The sequence below is a fragment of the Camelus ferus genome, chromosome 1, assembly GCF_009834535.1.
Source record: "Camelus ferus isolate YT-003-E chromosome 1, BCGSAC_Cfer_1.0, whole genome shotgun sequence".
Classification (NCBI taxonomy): domain Eukaryota; kingdom Metazoa; phylum Chordata; class Mammalia; order Artiodactyla; family Camelidae; genus Camelus; species Camelus ferus.
The window spans coordinates 56,552,538-56,569,551 of NC_045696.1; the positions used below are offsets into that span (position 1 = coordinate 56,552,538).

General features: G+C 43.8%; 1 protein-coding gene across 1 annotated transcript in view; it reads right to left on the reverse strand.

The window, feature by feature from the left end:
• The window catches only part of FSTL1 (follistatin like 1), a 51,274-nt gene extending 45,586 nt beyond the window's left edge, over positions 1–5,688 (reverse strand). The window contains exons 1-2 of the mRNA XM_032480048.1: positions 5,537–5,688; positions 5,321–5,377 (exon numbers count right to left, since the gene is read on the reverse strand). Coding sequence (XP_032335939.1) covers positions 5,321–5,377; positions 5,537–5,539 — 60 coding nt within the window. The 5' untranslated portion in view covers positions 5,540–5,688. The remainder of the gene's footprint in view (positions 1–5,320; positions 5,378–5,536) is intronic.
• Positions 5,689–17,014: the final 11,326 nt, after the last annotated feature.

Sequence of the window (17,014 nt, forward strand, 5' to 3'; positions counted from 1 at the left end):
CTGTTAACTACAAGTTAAAATGCTTAAAATAATATCCAAATTTCAAGTCTCATACAGTGAGGGTTCATTTATCTTTTCATTAATTATTAACAGTTCACTATTGTTAAAGCATGAATTAAAAGCTTGCCAAATGTTAGGGCCAGACATCAAGAGATTGGACTAGTTAAATGATAGTGATCTTCAAGTGATGAAATGTAACTTTGGTTATATCTGTTCCTCACTTTTTCAATTGTAACTGTTTCCACACACACCCTGAGTTCATAGCCTTCTTACTGCACCAACTTCCTCTGTCTTGACTGGGTGGTGGCTACACGGGTATATCCAAATGTAAAGGCTCACCAGGCTATACATTAAAGATTTGTGTTTTGTACTAATGTAAAAGAACTTTAAAAATCAAGGGAAGTCCTATGTTAATGTAAAAAAAAAAGCAATAATAATACATGTTCATTATATAGCTATAATATTATACATTATAGCTGCCACAGTTTAAATCTAACGGCCCACTGTTAGATTGTAAGCAACCTGAGGGCAGAGACCATGTCTTGCACTTCATCCATGACTCTGCCCTGTGTGTAGGGCATGCTCAGCCTGAAGCAGGGAATACTGTCTGATGGGCACCATGAAGGGAAGGCCCATGCTGTTATTAACTCATTCCTGGAGAAAACACCCCATGCCAAAGTCACAGGCGACAGAAAACAGAGCACCTTAGAGAAGGCATGCATTTGACCTGCAGGACATCAGTCACCTAGTTTATGAAATGAACGCATCTAAGTGTAAGTCATTTTTCAATTCTATGATATCTGGTATCCTTAAGCTAATACTATTTGTGGCTACTAGAAATTTCTTACTATGTCCAATTATTTGAAGAGGAGTAGGAAAAAGATACCGTGACATTTTCAATCCTCTATGTGTGACCACTGGCATTTACAGCTCATTCTTTACTTTCTCTGTTCTCCTGGAAACATGATTCTTCCTGTCTCACTGACTTTGAAGACTTTACTTTCTTCTTTGGTACATTACATCCATAGCAGCCCATGCCCCCATCTCACAGCTCCTTCCAAACTTATTCCTCTGAGCCTGGGGACGGACTCCTGCTTTCCATTACCAGATTCAGAGACTTCTATGGGAATTGTGACATGCCCCCTTCTAAAGACATTTTCAATATCCAGGACCTCAATTTGCAGGGTGCTTGTCCATCTGTTTTGGCTATTCAGCAGAGTCTCTGCTATGTTTTAACACCCCAATTTCTAATAATGGTCTCCAGAATCACAGCAAGGAGTTTATTTGCCAAAGGATAAACAAACAGGTTATTTTAGTGGTTAATGTATAAGATGGATATTAAAATTTCAGTTATGTTGTAGCTTCAAGAAGCAGTCAGAGGATGTGGGGAAAACCAAGGGGAAATGTGGGGGAAAATCGCACTCTAGGCCTGCCTGAATTCACTATTAGAATAATTCTAAAGAATACAGAGGAGATCCCACATCGGCCAATAATACCCTAGTGGTTGATTAACTGTACGTTGATAATAGGGTATAAATGAGGTTAAGAAATCTGGCTTCAGAAGGACAATGCCTTAATAATCTTCTTGCCCATTTGTATAATCGTTATAGTTTTTGCTACTATTATCTTAAATGAGGCACTCACAGTTTGTGGGTTAAGTATTCCCTTACTGGAATGAGTGCTCTGATTTGTGAATCAGTCTCCTGTACGTGTAACTTATCATGATGAATTTATAGACTTGGAATGTTGGAAATCAGAGTGCCAGCAGAGACAACTGCCAAGGGAGAGTGGGTGTGCTTGGGCACTTGCCAAGGCTGTCTTTTGGAAGCAGGCAGTTGGGCTACAGGGTCCCCTCCAGCCTGCAGTGTTAGTGTAGACTCAGACTCACCTACTGAGACTCAAAGGCACATGCACTAAAGCCTGGGTTCTCAACCTCTCCCAGCCTCCATTATCCACACCTCTCAGTGAACAGCAGTAATTCTCAATGGGAGGGGGATGGGTGAGGGAGACCGAGCAGGCCCACAAAGCCTCCTTCCAATACAATCTGAGAAGAGGTGGCTTGCTCTGCTGTTGCCACCCGCCACCCGCCCCATTTCTCATCCATACCAGATGTTAATATATGCTCATTAAGAGACATGTGCCAACTCCCCCTTTCAAGCAGAGACTCTAAAGTGAACATGGGTGTGAGCTCAGGTGGATGGGGCAGAGTTTTGAAGGAGCTGCCTGAAGTATTAAGACCAAAAGAAAGAAAGATAGGAAGCAATCAAAAAAGCAACTCTGAGGTGCCAAGTAAGTAAGAGACCATGGAGAACTTTCAAAATATAACACTTTCCTTAATATGATTTAATAGTTTCTCGAATCTAACCAACAGAATCTAACCAAACAAACTGGCATTAATAATGACAACAACCACCTTTTCTCAAGCTTGGGACACCTCTGATTCTGAAGGTCTAGTATTCCAAAGGCTTGCCTTCTTCAGAGATCAACATAATTTGTTGTGCAATCACATTCTTTTAAAATATGCTGAATTAGAGGGAGGGAGGAATGAATAGATGGAGCACAAGGGATTTTTAAGGCAATGAAATTACTCTGTATGATACTATAGTGGTGGCTACATGTCATTGTGCATTTGTCAAAACCCATAGAATGTACAACATCAAGAGTGAACCCTAATGTAAACTATGGACTTTGGGTGATAAAAATGTGCCCATGTTGGTTCATTGATTATACCAAATATGCCACACTGATGAGGGATATTGAGGGTAGGGGAGTATATATGTGTGGGTGGGGAGGGCTATGTGTGAACACTCTGTATTTTCTGCTCAATTCTGTTGTGAACCTGAAACTGCTCTAAAAGAATAAAATCTATTAAAAAATAGTAATAATAAAATACGCTGAATTGAATCCTTGTGCTTCTATGAAACCAAAAAAGTACCAAGAAAACTGTTTTTTAAATTTCATTTTGAAAGCTCAACCATATTTGTATAATTTTAGTTCTAACGTCTACTAAAGTGAAGTCCAATTAATAAAGACAGTATCATTGTTTGCCTTTGTTTGCTATATGTTGTTATAGGTAACAAGGAAAAAAATTTCTACTGCAAGCACCATTAACTACACAATAAAATGCTTTAAAGTAATACTCAAATTTTAGGGCTAATTTACCCTTTCACTAATAATTAAAATTTTATTATTATTAAAACATGGATTAAAAGTTTACAAAATGTTACCAGGGCCAGGCACCCAGAAATTGGATTGACTAAATGATAATCTGGAGTCATAAAATGAAAACTTCCCTTCACATACCCTGAGTTTATAGCCTTCTTTCTGCACCAACTCCCTCGGTTTTCATGCCTCAGCACTTCTTGATTTTGCCTCTTTCCCCATGGGTTTTGCCTGGGAATTCTGTCAGTGCTCTCTGCTCTTCCACCTCAAGCAGGAAATTGCTGATGGAGGAACTTCCTATGAGGGCTAAGCTTTTCCCTGCAATGCACTGGGGGCAGGGAGTGCACTGCAAACAGCTTGGGAGAACAGATCCCAGACCTCAGGCCACATAGCCTTGTGGCGAGAGTGAACCAACAGCCACCTCACCCCTCACATTTGTGGTCTAGTTCACAGAGCGATTTCACACACCAGCTAGCTGGCAATTCTTAAGCCTGCAGTAAAACCACCCAGGGATTCACCTCATTCATCAGTGGACTGCAGCTTCCTTTTGAGGCCCACAGCAGGGATGGAAGGGTATTTCTTAGCCAGGACAAAATCAGCCAGTGAAGAGGGATCCTCCCTCAAATACAAGCCCTGGAGTTGGAGATGAGCTCCACCAGCGGAGGGAGCTGGGTTCAGATCCTTCTTCAGAAATAACTAGATGTGTGACCTTGGGCACTAGGCAGGTTACCTAATCTTCCTAGACCTGTTTCTTCCTCTATAAAATGTGGCTAATAAAACTGACCCTACAAGGTTTGGGAAGCTTTAAAAGAAATGATGCATGCAGCCCAACCAATGTCTGCTATGTAAGTACACAGCCACTATGAAGTCCTAGTATGAGGCAGTGGTGAAGAGCCTGGTTAAGAGCCAGACCTGTGTTCAAATCCCACTCCTACCATTTAACAACATAGGATAGACTATGTGACCTTTCTGACTCAGTTTTCGCATCATTCAAATGGAGTTTTATTACAATACAAAGTAGATACTCAAAAAATATTAGCTATTTTTTATTTCATTGCGAGTAAAAACAGATTTTGTTTCCAGTTCAACCAACAATGTAGTAGTGAATTAAATGAAAGTTCAGTATAAAGTGTATTTTTTTTTAATCGTGAAGGCCTTGCAGGCTTTTATGACTTTTCTGGGCAGCGTCAAGCTGTGATGCTAAGGGTGGGGCTAAACTGTAATATGAAGAAAAAAATTCAAAGAGGGAGAATAACCACCCACTAGGGAGCTATTTCTTTTGTAATGTACATTCCATTTCTTCTCCCTCATGCTTTTTAATTCCTTCCACATTTCCTGCCATAATTATCAAATGTTTGGTTTCTGACCTCACTTTTCTGGAGACTAGAGCTCAGGGAATTTAGAATTGTTTATTTTCTGTCCATAAACCTTTGAGTTAATGGAGGGGCTTGTGTGTAAAGGGTTTGTTGGTTTGTTTGTAGTGTCTCAGGAAGGTCACTGGAGTTGAAAAGAAAACATTACCAAAAAAGCGCTGAAATACTTTGACTGGAAACGCAGAGCCCTCAAAAGAGCAGAGCAATGGATCGCTCATACTTGCGCAACACTAGTTTAAGAAAAAACTGAGATGTTTTAAAGGCCGTTATATGGCTCTGATAATAACACAAAATCCGAGGGCACTTTACAAAGAAAGGGAAAAAATCAGGGAATCATAATCTCACTTTATAAAAGAGAAAAATATATTCCTCCCCGAAAGAAGAATCTCTTGAGACTGCCCTCCCCCTCGACCGACTCGGAAGGAAAAAGTCTCCAACTATTCTCAATTTCCTCTTAAGTGAAGGAAAGAACTCAGGAGCCTTTTTGAACTCAGCTCCTGCTCTTGTCGCCGCCTGCGTCCCAATCGGCCCAGCTCGTCCCCCACCCCCCTCCCTCCATATTAGTCGCGGTGAGGCTCCCGCTTACGGCCCAAACTACTTTTCCCGATTTTAAGGTTTAAGTTTCGTAAGTAGCATTTCTGCACGGAGCGCCCCCCTCACCCAGCGATGGAAACTCCCAGTCCCACCCGGGGAGAGCATCCCCAGGACGCACGTACCACCCGCGCGACGCACAGACCCCAGTGGCCCCGGAGCCTGAGTTCGGACCTCCTCAGAGGCTCACCTACCTCGGCGTGGACCCAGGCGACCGCCACCAGCGCGAGCGCGAGCCAGCGTGTCCACATCTGCGGAAGAGAGAAGAGCAAGATTGAAGGCACCGGGCCCCGCGCCGACCCCGGAAACTTCTTCAGGTCCCGGAGGCTCGCCCCCTCCGCCCGGCCACCCTCGGCCGCCCAGAGGGGTCGGGCCAGTGCACTCGGCTCCGCGCCGCACTCCGCTCTCACCATGGTCCGGTCCCGGTCTCCGGAGGGCGTGGGGCAACGCGGCTGCAGCGAGCTCTAAGGGAAGGTGGGAGCTTCGCGGATCGCCAGCCTCAGAGGAAATCCGACCTGGGCTCGCCGCCCCTTAAGACCCCTCCTTCCCCGATTGCCTGCCCCCCAGCTCCTCCCCATTCTCCTCCCCCTTCTGCAGCACCGTCCCCGCGGCTCGGAGCTCCGCTCCCTCCTCCCAGACTCTCGCTACCCGCGAGCGTCCTGGCGCCGCCAGAACCCCTTTTTCTGCCTGGCCCCTAGCTGAGCACCCCTCCGGCCCCCAGGACGTGGATGCCGAGCCAGAGAGGGGGCTGTCCTGGGGGACACTGCAACAAAGGCGGAGTGTGTGTGTGTGTGTGTGTGTGTGTGTGTGTGTGTGTGTGTGTGTGTGTGTGTGTGTGTGTGTGTCTGTTGGTGGGGGTTGGGGGAGACCGAAATCCCACCCCCGGGAGGGGCCGCTGGCTTGCGGCAGCTCCGGCGGGCTGCGGGCGTGGGCTGCGGCGGTGGCCAGGTGGGACGGTCCTGCGGGGGCACCCCCGGTCCAGACTGGAGCAGGACACTAGGGGAAGAGGCCCTGCGGCCTGGGGAGCCGGAGCCGCCCCCTACAGCTGATAGAGAGAAGGCCGGAGGTAGAGGGACCCGTACAGTATGAGGTCCAGGGCGTCACTGTCGCCAGGGCGCGAGGAAGGGGGCGCAGGGCCCGGAACACCGGTCAGCATGAGGAAAGCTGTTGGGTTCAACTGTGGATTTTCGGGGGACAGGGGGGCAGGAAAGGTGGAGGCCGTCCTCCTCTGCTGAGAAGAGCCTGATTCCAGCGTTTGCCGGCAGCCTCATCCCGTCCTTCCCTTCAGTCCAGGAGCGACCGGTATCCCCCTGCCCTCCTCCGCTGACCCTTCGCCTGTGTCCCTACCCCACTTCCTGGTACCCATGTACCAGGTACTCTCCCTGTTCACACGTCACATCTCCACCAACTTCTTTCCAGAGCACTTTAAATGTGTGCTGCCTCTTTCACGGTGTTGACTCCCCAGACTGCTCCCAACTGTGGCTTTTTCCCTACTGTGCATCCCGTGTCCCTGGTGTCAAGAACAAATCCACTGGACACCTCAGATTTAACATGCCCAAGGCTGAGCCCAGCTTCCCACCAGGTCCTGTGCCTGCTCCTCTGTGTCATTCAGAGTGGAAATGGATCTCCACTGGAAACCTCCAACAAGAAGGTATCTCCACTTCTGAGACCCCAGTTGTTACCATATCCTGGCGGTTTTCTCTTTGAGATCTGTTGTTCAGCCTTTCACCCTCATTCACATTTCCACTTCCCTAAGCCAGACCTTCATCTTCCCTCAGGAATTCTAGAAACCATCTATGGTTGCCCTTCAGCTCCAGGCTCTCCTCCCCCAGTCTCCCCTGCAGCCCATTGCCAGATTCTCACCACCTGATTTAAACACTGTCCTCCTCATGTTCTTCCCCTGCTCTGAAACTTTCAGCACTCTCTTCCCACATCAAATTCAAACGCTTTTCTTGTAAGTTATCCATCTAACCTTACTTAAACTACTCATACAACCTCTCCTCAGATCAGGCCATCTTCTCATTGTCCTCTGAACTTGTCATATTCACTCATTTACCATGGTTTCTTGAGTGCCTACTGTTGCAGTCTTAGGGGGCTTCCAATAACACCCTCATTGCCGTGCAAGTTCAGAATCCATTGAGATAGCTGCAGGAGTCAGACTGGTGGAGAGCAAAACATCAGCTTTGTCCCTGGTAAAAGCTAGAATGGTGGCCGTGGCTCTAGATCTGCAGGGACAAGGACCTGCTTGTACTTCACCCCAGAATTGAACATGCCCCCTCAGTCACAAGCAGAGTTGGAAAATCTGCTTGTATAAAACTGACTGAAGTTTTACAGTTTCTGGAAAAGCAGAAGACACATGCTTCCTGGGGCAGGCCAGATCCCCAAACTTGAGGGGTTAGAGGGACACATCCCTAGATCCTCCCTCAAGCTTACCAGTCAGACAATGCACTCCTACTTCCTTGTTATGGACATAAGAGAATTAGGGAATAGACATCCCCCCACCAGCTATCGCATCCCAGTCTCTGTGCTAGGACTGAAGGGCCCTATGTTGTACAGGTTTTGTTTCTGTCCTCTAATAACTCACAATACTTTTCATCCCTGACACATACACTGTACCTTCTCAGAATTAGTCATGGTCTCCTTTCCTCCTTCCTCCTTTTGTCTGTTCAAATTCTGTCCTTTTTTCCAGGACCCAAGTAAAATTTCATTGCTTTTTCTAGCACCTTTTCTGGCAATAACTTGGCATAGTGGAAAGCACATGAGGTTCGAGGTCAAACAAACCTGGCTTTCAGTCTTGTTGCCACCATTTACTAGCTGTGCGACTTTGTCAAATTACTTAAGCTCTCTGAACCTAGGTTTCTGCATCTGACAAATGACAGCAATAATGCTTTGCAGGGGGTTGCAAAATTTAAATATAGTGTCTTATAGAAAGTGCCAGGCATGTAGCAGACCTGCATAAATGATAGCCATTATTATTTCATTGATCTTTGCATCTGAATTGCAGTTGGTATTATGCGCCAGGTACTAACTACAGGAGCCATGTCTTATTTTACTTAATTATCACAACAAACTGAAAGGTATTTTTTAAAATTGCTTCCACTTTCCAAGGAAGGAAACTGAAGCTCAGAAAAATTTGGGTACTTTTCCAAGGTTAATAGTTGATGATGTAGACTTACAACTTGGCATTTTATTGCATAATGTTATACAATGTCTAAACACTTGTTCATGTAGTTGTTGGTTTTGATTCTTTAGTTAGATTTTAAGTTGTAAACTTAGACAAAAACTTTAACAAAATTTTCTAATCTGTTTAAAACTCTTCCAACTAATAGTTTGTGGAAAGTTTAAAAATGTAACAACTTTCAATTAATTTGAAGAACAAATTATTTCTAGAACAGATGGAAATTTACCAGCTAAATTTCGACAAAAACTTTTGCATGATTTGTTTACAGGACTGAAAAATGAGTGTCATAATTTTGTGAGTGGGCCATTGATGCACATCTTCCATCTGGATCTATGTATATTTGGAGTGTATTAGTCTCCTAGGGCTGTACTCAGAATACTTCAAACTGGGTGGCTTATCCAACAGCAATTCATTTTCTCATAGTTCTAGATGCTGGAAGTGCAAGATCAAGATACTGGCAGGATTGGTTTCTGGTGAGGTCTCTCTTCTTTGCTTGCAGATGGCCACCTCCTCACTGTGTCCTCATCTTCTTTCTGTATGATTGCATCCTTGGTGTCTTCCTCTTCTTATAGGGGCAGTCCTATTGGATGAGGACTCTACCCTTCTGAACTTTTTAAATCTTATTACCTCCTTAAAGGCCCTATTTACAAATCCAGCCACACTGGGGGTTAGGGTTTCAACATATGAGTTTTGGGGACACAATCCTACCTATAAAAATGAGTTATCTTTTTCACCTTTCACAATCATGAAACCAAATACCAAAGTAAACTGGACTTAGGATCAGATCTTTAACATTCCCTGTCACAAAATGTTAAGCAAATATCTTCTGAATGAAATAAAAGCATCACTCTCCCTAAATTTATTATTTTTCCAGTGAGAGCACAAAAGGTTTTGACAATTAATAAGTAAAATGTTGATTATTTTATCTTTAACTCATCTCATTTTATATTTTGTGTATGTTATAATGTATATATTAGTCCACTGTTATTGGTGGAGGTATGTTATCATAAAGTTTGAAGACCACTGCTACAGAAAACTAAATCTCACACTTAGGCCAAAAGAACACTTCTAGAATTGAGTACAATATTTATTATTGTTAATTACATTAATCAAATTCATTGTGACATTTTATTTAATCATTGAGAGTACCTGTGACAAGATGCTTTAATCAGCAACTTGGAGAAATATTTATTACATATTTATGTGTTTATTTACATACACAGAGCAACACATAATTTATATATATGCCTACTCTGCTCTGCCTAAAGGTGCTACATCCACACAATATCCTCCAAGTTAGTTTCTGAAAAGTCTGTAAATTAGTAGTATAAATGATCATATTATATTCACAAAAGTATGATTTATGACAATCAATCTGCTTATCATGAGTTTGGCAGTACTATTCATTTGAATAAATAAAGGAAGTTATATCACGAAATCCTCTGATATTCAGTACACATCTATTCCTTTTGCAGCCAGCATACTTTCACCTCACTTCAAGTAACTGTATGGTGTTTCCCTCTAGAGTACCATTCCTCTTCCACTCTTCATCATTGTGTCCCACTCCACTCTAGAGGTAAAGCAGTGATCTCTAGGGCAAGCAAATCACTGCCTTTCATTCCCCTGGCCACAGTTCAGCCACAGGCATCAGACAGAAGTCAGACCAATAGGACCAATGAAATCCAATTTTAAGATTTTTGTTCTACCCATCAGGGTAACATATGTTCTCTTCTACCGGCCAGAGTACAAGATAATGTGGGTTTGAAGCTGCAAGGGGCCACTTCCTGAGACCTAAAACACTGCCAGCCTTAAAGAGACAGAGCCAAGAGATGGATCCCAATGATATCATCAGAGCCTCAAACTGAGCTGTACTTGATTAGCTCCAGACTTTTTAGCTTTGTTGTCTGCTTGGTTTTGTTCAAGCCTCTTAGGTTGAGTTTTTTGATCACAATTGAAAAAAGTCCCAACTGATCATCAGGCCATAAATATAATTACAGAGTGTTTAAAACAATAAAATAGTTACCATAAACAAATGCAACAGTCCTTTAAGCCTAATCTTTGTAAGAGTTGTGAAACATCAAAGCTGAGAAAAGGAAATGATTTTCTTGAACACTTGCAGAAGAGCAGATGTTCTGTCCGCTGCACTATGCTGCCTTTTCCATATCCCAGCCTGCTGCAGACATGGGGAATTATTTAAGACATGTTTAATACAAGTGATTAAACTCAACCTATACTAGCCTAAGCCAAGAAGGAATTTATTGGCTGGTGAGGATATATGGGGTTGAAGGAAGGGCTGCAGGAAGTAAGGTCTCAGGGACTTGAATGGGACTTACAGTAGGCTAAAAAATGCTCCTCCAACTCCTGCCAAGATATATTTACTTTCTAATCTCTGGAATCTGCAAATGTTACCTTTTATGCAAAAGAGTGAATATTACTTATATGGCAAAGATATATTAAGTTGAAGATTTTGAGAGGAGGAGCTTATCCTAGATTTTCCAGGTGGGCCTAAATGCAATCACATGCATTCTTATAAGAGAGAAGCAGAGGGATATTCGACAGAGACAAAGGAGGAGAAGAGAGACACAGAGAAGGGGATGTGAGGATGGAGGCAGAGATTGGAGTGGTGTGGCCAAGGTCAAGGAACACCAAGGAGTGATTCCAGCTGGAAGAGGCAAGGAACAGATTCTCCTCTAGAGCCTACAGAGGGAGCACTTCCTAGCCAACACCTAGCTATCAGTCTTCTGGTTTCCTGAATTGGGAGAGAATAAATTTCTGTTGTTATAAGCCACCAAGGTTGTGGTAATTTTTTTACAGTAGCCCCAGGTAATGAATACAGTACTCAATGCTGTAAGGACTTGCTCTCTCTCTCTCTCTCTGTCTTCAGACTCTCAGCTTTTTCTGCAGCTTTAGTTTCTCCGTATAGCTGAGAAGATGGCTAGTGCAAGTCCCCAAGTTGCATCCTCCCAGCTTTGGTACCATGGCAAGAAAAGAGTGTTTATTTTCCCAAGGTCCATATATCCAACCCAGGGAGGGATTCTGATTGGTCCTGTTTGTCTCATCCCCCCTCCCCCCACCATGTGCATGGACAAAGCATATTGCCAAGGGGGTGGACCCGTGCTTGGCTGTGTTTGGGTCATGATACCATCCCTATAGCAGGCAGCACACTCTGACTGATAGCTTCCCAAAACACATGGTATGGGGAGGAGGTTTTTCCCAAGAAGGGACACTGAGCAGACTCAAACAACAAATACCCACTGCATGGCAGTCTGCCGGACTCCTGGGCTCCTTCCCAGCTTGGGACACCATGAGGACATGTAGGGTTGTGGGCCGAGAAACAACAGACTTGTCCCAGGGCCATGGGACACTGGATATTCCCTCCTGTAATCCAGATGTAGGAGTAAACAACTGCCTTTGGAATTTATGTGGAGATTGGAAAAGCTGCATCTTTGATCAAAGTGATAGGCCCACTCTCCTATAGTTTCTAGTCCGAGTGGGACTGGCCTAGGCTGGATGAGAGGGTGGCCTCAGGGGTGCCATGAAGTTAATTGGTTATGGGTAGGTTGGGGCTCTCCTGAGAGGATCCCTGAGAGTAGGGTTTTCTCACGGCCAGAGCCCAAGGCTGAAGAGAGCCCTTCCTCATTCTCTGGTGGCTTCATTTCCTTCTCTTTTCCCTCTTTAGTCTCCCTCTCTCAATACCCCTCCCACCTTCTTCCTTCTCTCTTCTTCTCTCCTAACTCCCACCCTTGGGAGAAGAAGCAGGATGCTAACGCACTAGCCATGGGCTTTGAAGAAAGCAGTTTATGATTTTTTTTTTCCCCACTGAAAAGCAATGCCTTCCCCTGCCTAATTTTGGTAGAACACTCTATTATCAGCGTAATCACTGATATTTATCATAAAACTTCATGGACTGAGATTCTTCCAGGGCCCCAGCTACTCCCCAGGAATAAATCAGGCACTTTTGAGCAATGACAGGGCTTTTTTCAGACCCTTAGGTATTATTTTCAGTGTACCAGCAAAACCTAAAAATGAAAGTGAATAAATGCAGCTGGTTAAAGTAACTGACCTGCACATGAAGGTCATGTAGTAGAAGAATTTGGCTCATGTAGAATATGTGAATGTGGCAGAAAATGCTCATTTTTACTGGCTTTTCACAGTGAAGAGAAATGTTATTATTAACATGCTGAACATCACTCAGAGTGAGCCTCCCAGAGCTGCTGCCTGGAAGCCCCCTCCAGCTGGGTCTGCCCCCGTGATGTTTCCTCTTTGCCTTCATTAAAGTTTTAGCCACTTATGGCTTCTTTCAAAGAAAGATGGCTCTTTCAAGTTATTGTCTTAAATAGCTGTAATGGATGTTTGGGGGAGGAGGATGTAATATCTCTGTAAGGAAGAGACTTACAGTTTTTGTTTTAAATGTGAGGAAATGATGCTACTTTAATACGACTGGAAATCGATGGACCAGATTGACCATATGTTGGGGATCCCCAAGACCACTCCCAGTTCCATGATTCACTGGGAGGACTAACAGGACTGGGCACATAGTTGTGTTCACAGCTATGATGTAGTATCATGGAAGGATACAAAGCAAAATCAGCAAAGGGAAAAGGCACACGGGGTAAAGACCAGAGGAAACCAGGTACGGGCTTCCGAGAGTCTGTTGCCATTGGAGTCATGTACCGAGTTCTTCCAGCCACAAACTGGGACAACATGTGTGAAAAGTTGTCTCCCAGGGAAGCTCATTAAGACTCAGCGACCAGGGTTTTTATTGGGAGCTGGTCATATAGGCACACTGTGCCTAGTATGTACCAGAATTCCAGACTCTTAGAGGAAAGCAAGTGCTTAGCATAACCATACTGTTTGCACAATGAACCACTCTCATTTCTGGGAATTGTGGGGCCCTCCTGAAATCCAAGTTTCCTGATGCCAGCCAGAAGCCAGCCTTGCGATTGGGACTTTCTAAGGATAGCAGTCTCAGACCCTTTAATCTGCACAATTTGCCAGTGGCTATATCATTTCCTGCATTAAGGAAAACTTGAGGATATAAAACAGAACTTGTTAAATATAAACTGGGAGATACACCATGCAGCCTCAAATGTCTCTCATGCCCCTACTTTTCTTTCAAATTGAATTTATATGTCATGTGTTTATCCTGCTATCCTGGCCATAAACGATGAAACACCAGATTTCTCCTTGAGTCAAAAGCTAAGAGGTACAAAGCCACAGAGTCTGATGAATAGGGGAGCACCATCCTGGGGTGTGACAAACTGATCCCATCCACGGTCTTCGGAAGAATAAATGCTAGATAGAGAAAGAGAAAGTGGGTGACTAGAGCTCATACTGAGTGAGAGCAATGTTGAGTTGTTGTTCTAGGTCTTTGAAAAGCCTGGTGTGCTCCTCAGTCTTGGAAGTCTACGGTCACGATGGAGAGGATGTCTCCTGGCTCACATTCTCATGTATCCTTGCAATGAATTCCTTCACTAATAGGGGTATGTCTTTTCCAAGCAGCCTGAAAGAGTCTAGCAGACACAGGGGTAAACATTCCCTTTACAAAGGGATTTGGCAACTAAAATGAGAAGAGTTGTACTGGAGAACACCCAAGAAAACTTGAAAGAATACAATTTAGGTCAATAACAGGAAGTAGTACCTTACACTGCAAAAAGGAAGTTTCAGAACACATTCCACTCCTTCAAAAACAGAAAACATAAGTAAGCTTAAGATAAGCTTTAAAATTTATCTGTGTGGTTGAGTCATAAGGATTTATTGGGAAAAACTCAGTATGTTGGGACTATTTCCTCTCCTATGAGATGGGTGTCAGGAAAGAGACGGTGATCTCCTATGGCATAGCTCTGATGTCCTGGGCAGAACCAACCCAGAATGGCCTGAAGCTCTTGATAAGGCTGCCAGAAGGGGCTGTGAAGCTGAGACTAGCCCCTGAGGATTTGAGCCCCAGAAGCCCTGAACCAGACCAAGAATGAGCTGAAGCATTCTGGGAGGCTCAGTGGGAGATATCCTTCAACCTCTGCATCCAAGTCAGGCTTAGAGGCAGGAATACAGTGTATGTATCCACTTGTCTGTGGATTAAATATTTCTTGAGTCAGCATTTTGGGACTCTGCAAGGATGAGGGTGATTAGAAGTATACTCCATGGACATGCCTAGCCCAGGATGTTCTTGTGAAAGGCCCCTCAAAGCACGCAGCTAGTGTGGGGAACACAGTGTCTGACATCTGGCCAAGCACTTCAGAGACTCCCATTGACATGCTGTGGGCTGAGGCAGGACTGTGATTAGAAAGGATGGTTTCATTCCAACACCATCCCCTTCTCAAGGAAAGGCTAACCTCTCTTTATCTAGCATGTGACCTACCAGTTGAACTTGGAGTATTTGGGGCTGTTCAGAGATAGTGCTAAATGGCACAAGAATATTTACTCTGTGATGATTGTTTCCCAGTGAGCTTCCTGCAGTAAAAATGATAAGGGTTATCCGAGAGTATTCAGTTTTAGTACTGGGGTCATTTCCATCCTTTGTTATTAAAAATAGGCTCAAGTTTTCTGTCTCTGTAGGGGTAGGGGAAAATTAATTGCATCCTTAAGTATTCAGGGCACAGTTAAGTTTTTGAATACAGGGTAGTGTCAAGATTACAGATTCCAGCGTAAGGAGACCTGCAACTTACCAGTTGCTTGGGCCAGTTACCTAAGCTCTTTGCTCTTTAGTTTCTTCTGTTAAAAATGTGTGTAATTGTAATACCACACAGGGTTTTTGTGAGGATGGAATTGGATAATATATGTAAAACATTTAGCATAGTGCCCAGCACAAAGTGAGTGCTCAATTACTAGCCATTTATTTAACTATTTTATTTTTTCATAGGTAGTGAATCCTGCATATGATTACTTTATTCCAGAACCTTCCATTATCAGAATTCCGTCACTGGAAGTGGTCAAGAGCAGAATGTTTTATAGACACTTAACAGGAGTAGATTTGGGCCATTTGTAAAATGTAGTAGAACTTCGGCATTTGTGGACTTCACTTTTGTGGTTTTAGCTATTCACAGATAATCTCAAGGGTCCATGACATAGTATAAGTTTTATATGTAATATATATGTCACTTTAAACTGGAAAGGTTAAGAAGTAGTCAGGATGCAGTAGAATCATTTTGAGTACCCATCCATCATGCTCTTCTCTGAGAATTGCCCCCCACAAAGAGATGAACCCCCAGAGCTGGCTTTGTGCCCTGTGATTCCTCACCACAGCTAATGGGACACCTGACCCAGGGAGAGCCAGTTTGGTGTTTGGATCAACCCAGTTTTCTCTCCTGGATTGTTCCTGTTTTCTGGAGCTACATGAAGAAGAAATTAGGGATCACATCTTATGATATATACAATTTATTTTCAAATGGTTCAGGAAAAAGTATATTATGTATATATACATTATACAGAAAAAGAACGCAAACATCACAGTTATAACAATTAATAAATCTAACTAAAGGGTAAACAAATGTTCACTGTACTATTTCAGTTTTTCTTTAGTTTAAAAGTTTAAAAGTTGGAAAAGATTTTAATGGAAAATAAAAAGCCCTTTTAAAAAGATTAAATCAAATTGTGCTGTATACCAGAAATTGACACATTGTAACTGACTGCACTTCAAAAAAATTTTTTTTAATTAAAAAAAATTAAAAGATTAAAGCAAAACAGAACTCCTTGAGTTAGAACAGGCTCCAGGGCCTTTAGCCGTCTCTTCCAGGCTTTGAGAAGAGAAACTGCACGTAAATCTTGGGTGGAGGGGCCAAGCACACACAGAAGAGAAAGCTGTACTTCAGGGAGAGACAAGAGCAGCAGAACTGCAGAAACACACAGAGAGGAGAGAGCCTGAGATCCCTGGGAAATGGGAAGCACAGGCTGCAGTCCTGGTCCCTTGCTTCTGGTTCTAGAGGCCTGGTTCTGGTGCAAGGTCTACCTCTTTCTGTTTCTGAGGTCCATGAGGTATCCTGGTATCCTTCCAATAAATTCTTATTTTATGTTATTTAATTTTTTGCTCAAGATAACTAAAGTGGTTGTGGTCCTTGTGAACAAATGGGCTCTGATAAAGCCCCCGGCCGGTCTGTGGTAACAGGTGCCGTGAGGTGTGTATGAGCCTCTTCCTCTGACCTTCAATTGGGATGAGTGACTCAGCTGGAGAGAGTGTGCCTCACAGACTGCTAGTATCTGCATCTCAATGGGGTCGACATGGAATAGAAGTATTCACTGGAAGCATAACTTGCAATTGTACTTAACAGCTTTTGTAAGGATAAATCACATGTGTAGTGGGAACATACTTTTCAGACCACAAACTCAGGTGTGGACTAGCGGGTGGGGGTTTAACATTTGTCCCTTTTTGATGCTGAACTTAAGTCCTATCTGCAGCCTTCCTTCTACCTGGTAGCAGAGTCTGAGTTTGCCCCCTGGGTTCAGTATTTTTCCTCTTTTCCCCTGGGGAAGCGTGTTGGTGAGGATGGGCTATAACCCTGGGTCATCACCACTGACACACTCCTGGCATCTGCAAAGAGACCCCTCACCCTCTGGTCCTCCTGGCCCACCTGCTCTTGGGGTCCAGACCTGCTGCCTTGGTGCATGGGGACTCTCTGAGTCAGCTTTTGGCCTCTAAGCCCACACCTTCTCTAGGGCCAGACCCTGCAACTGCTCCCCTGCCCACAAAAGTAGAATCTTATCACTCCCTGGG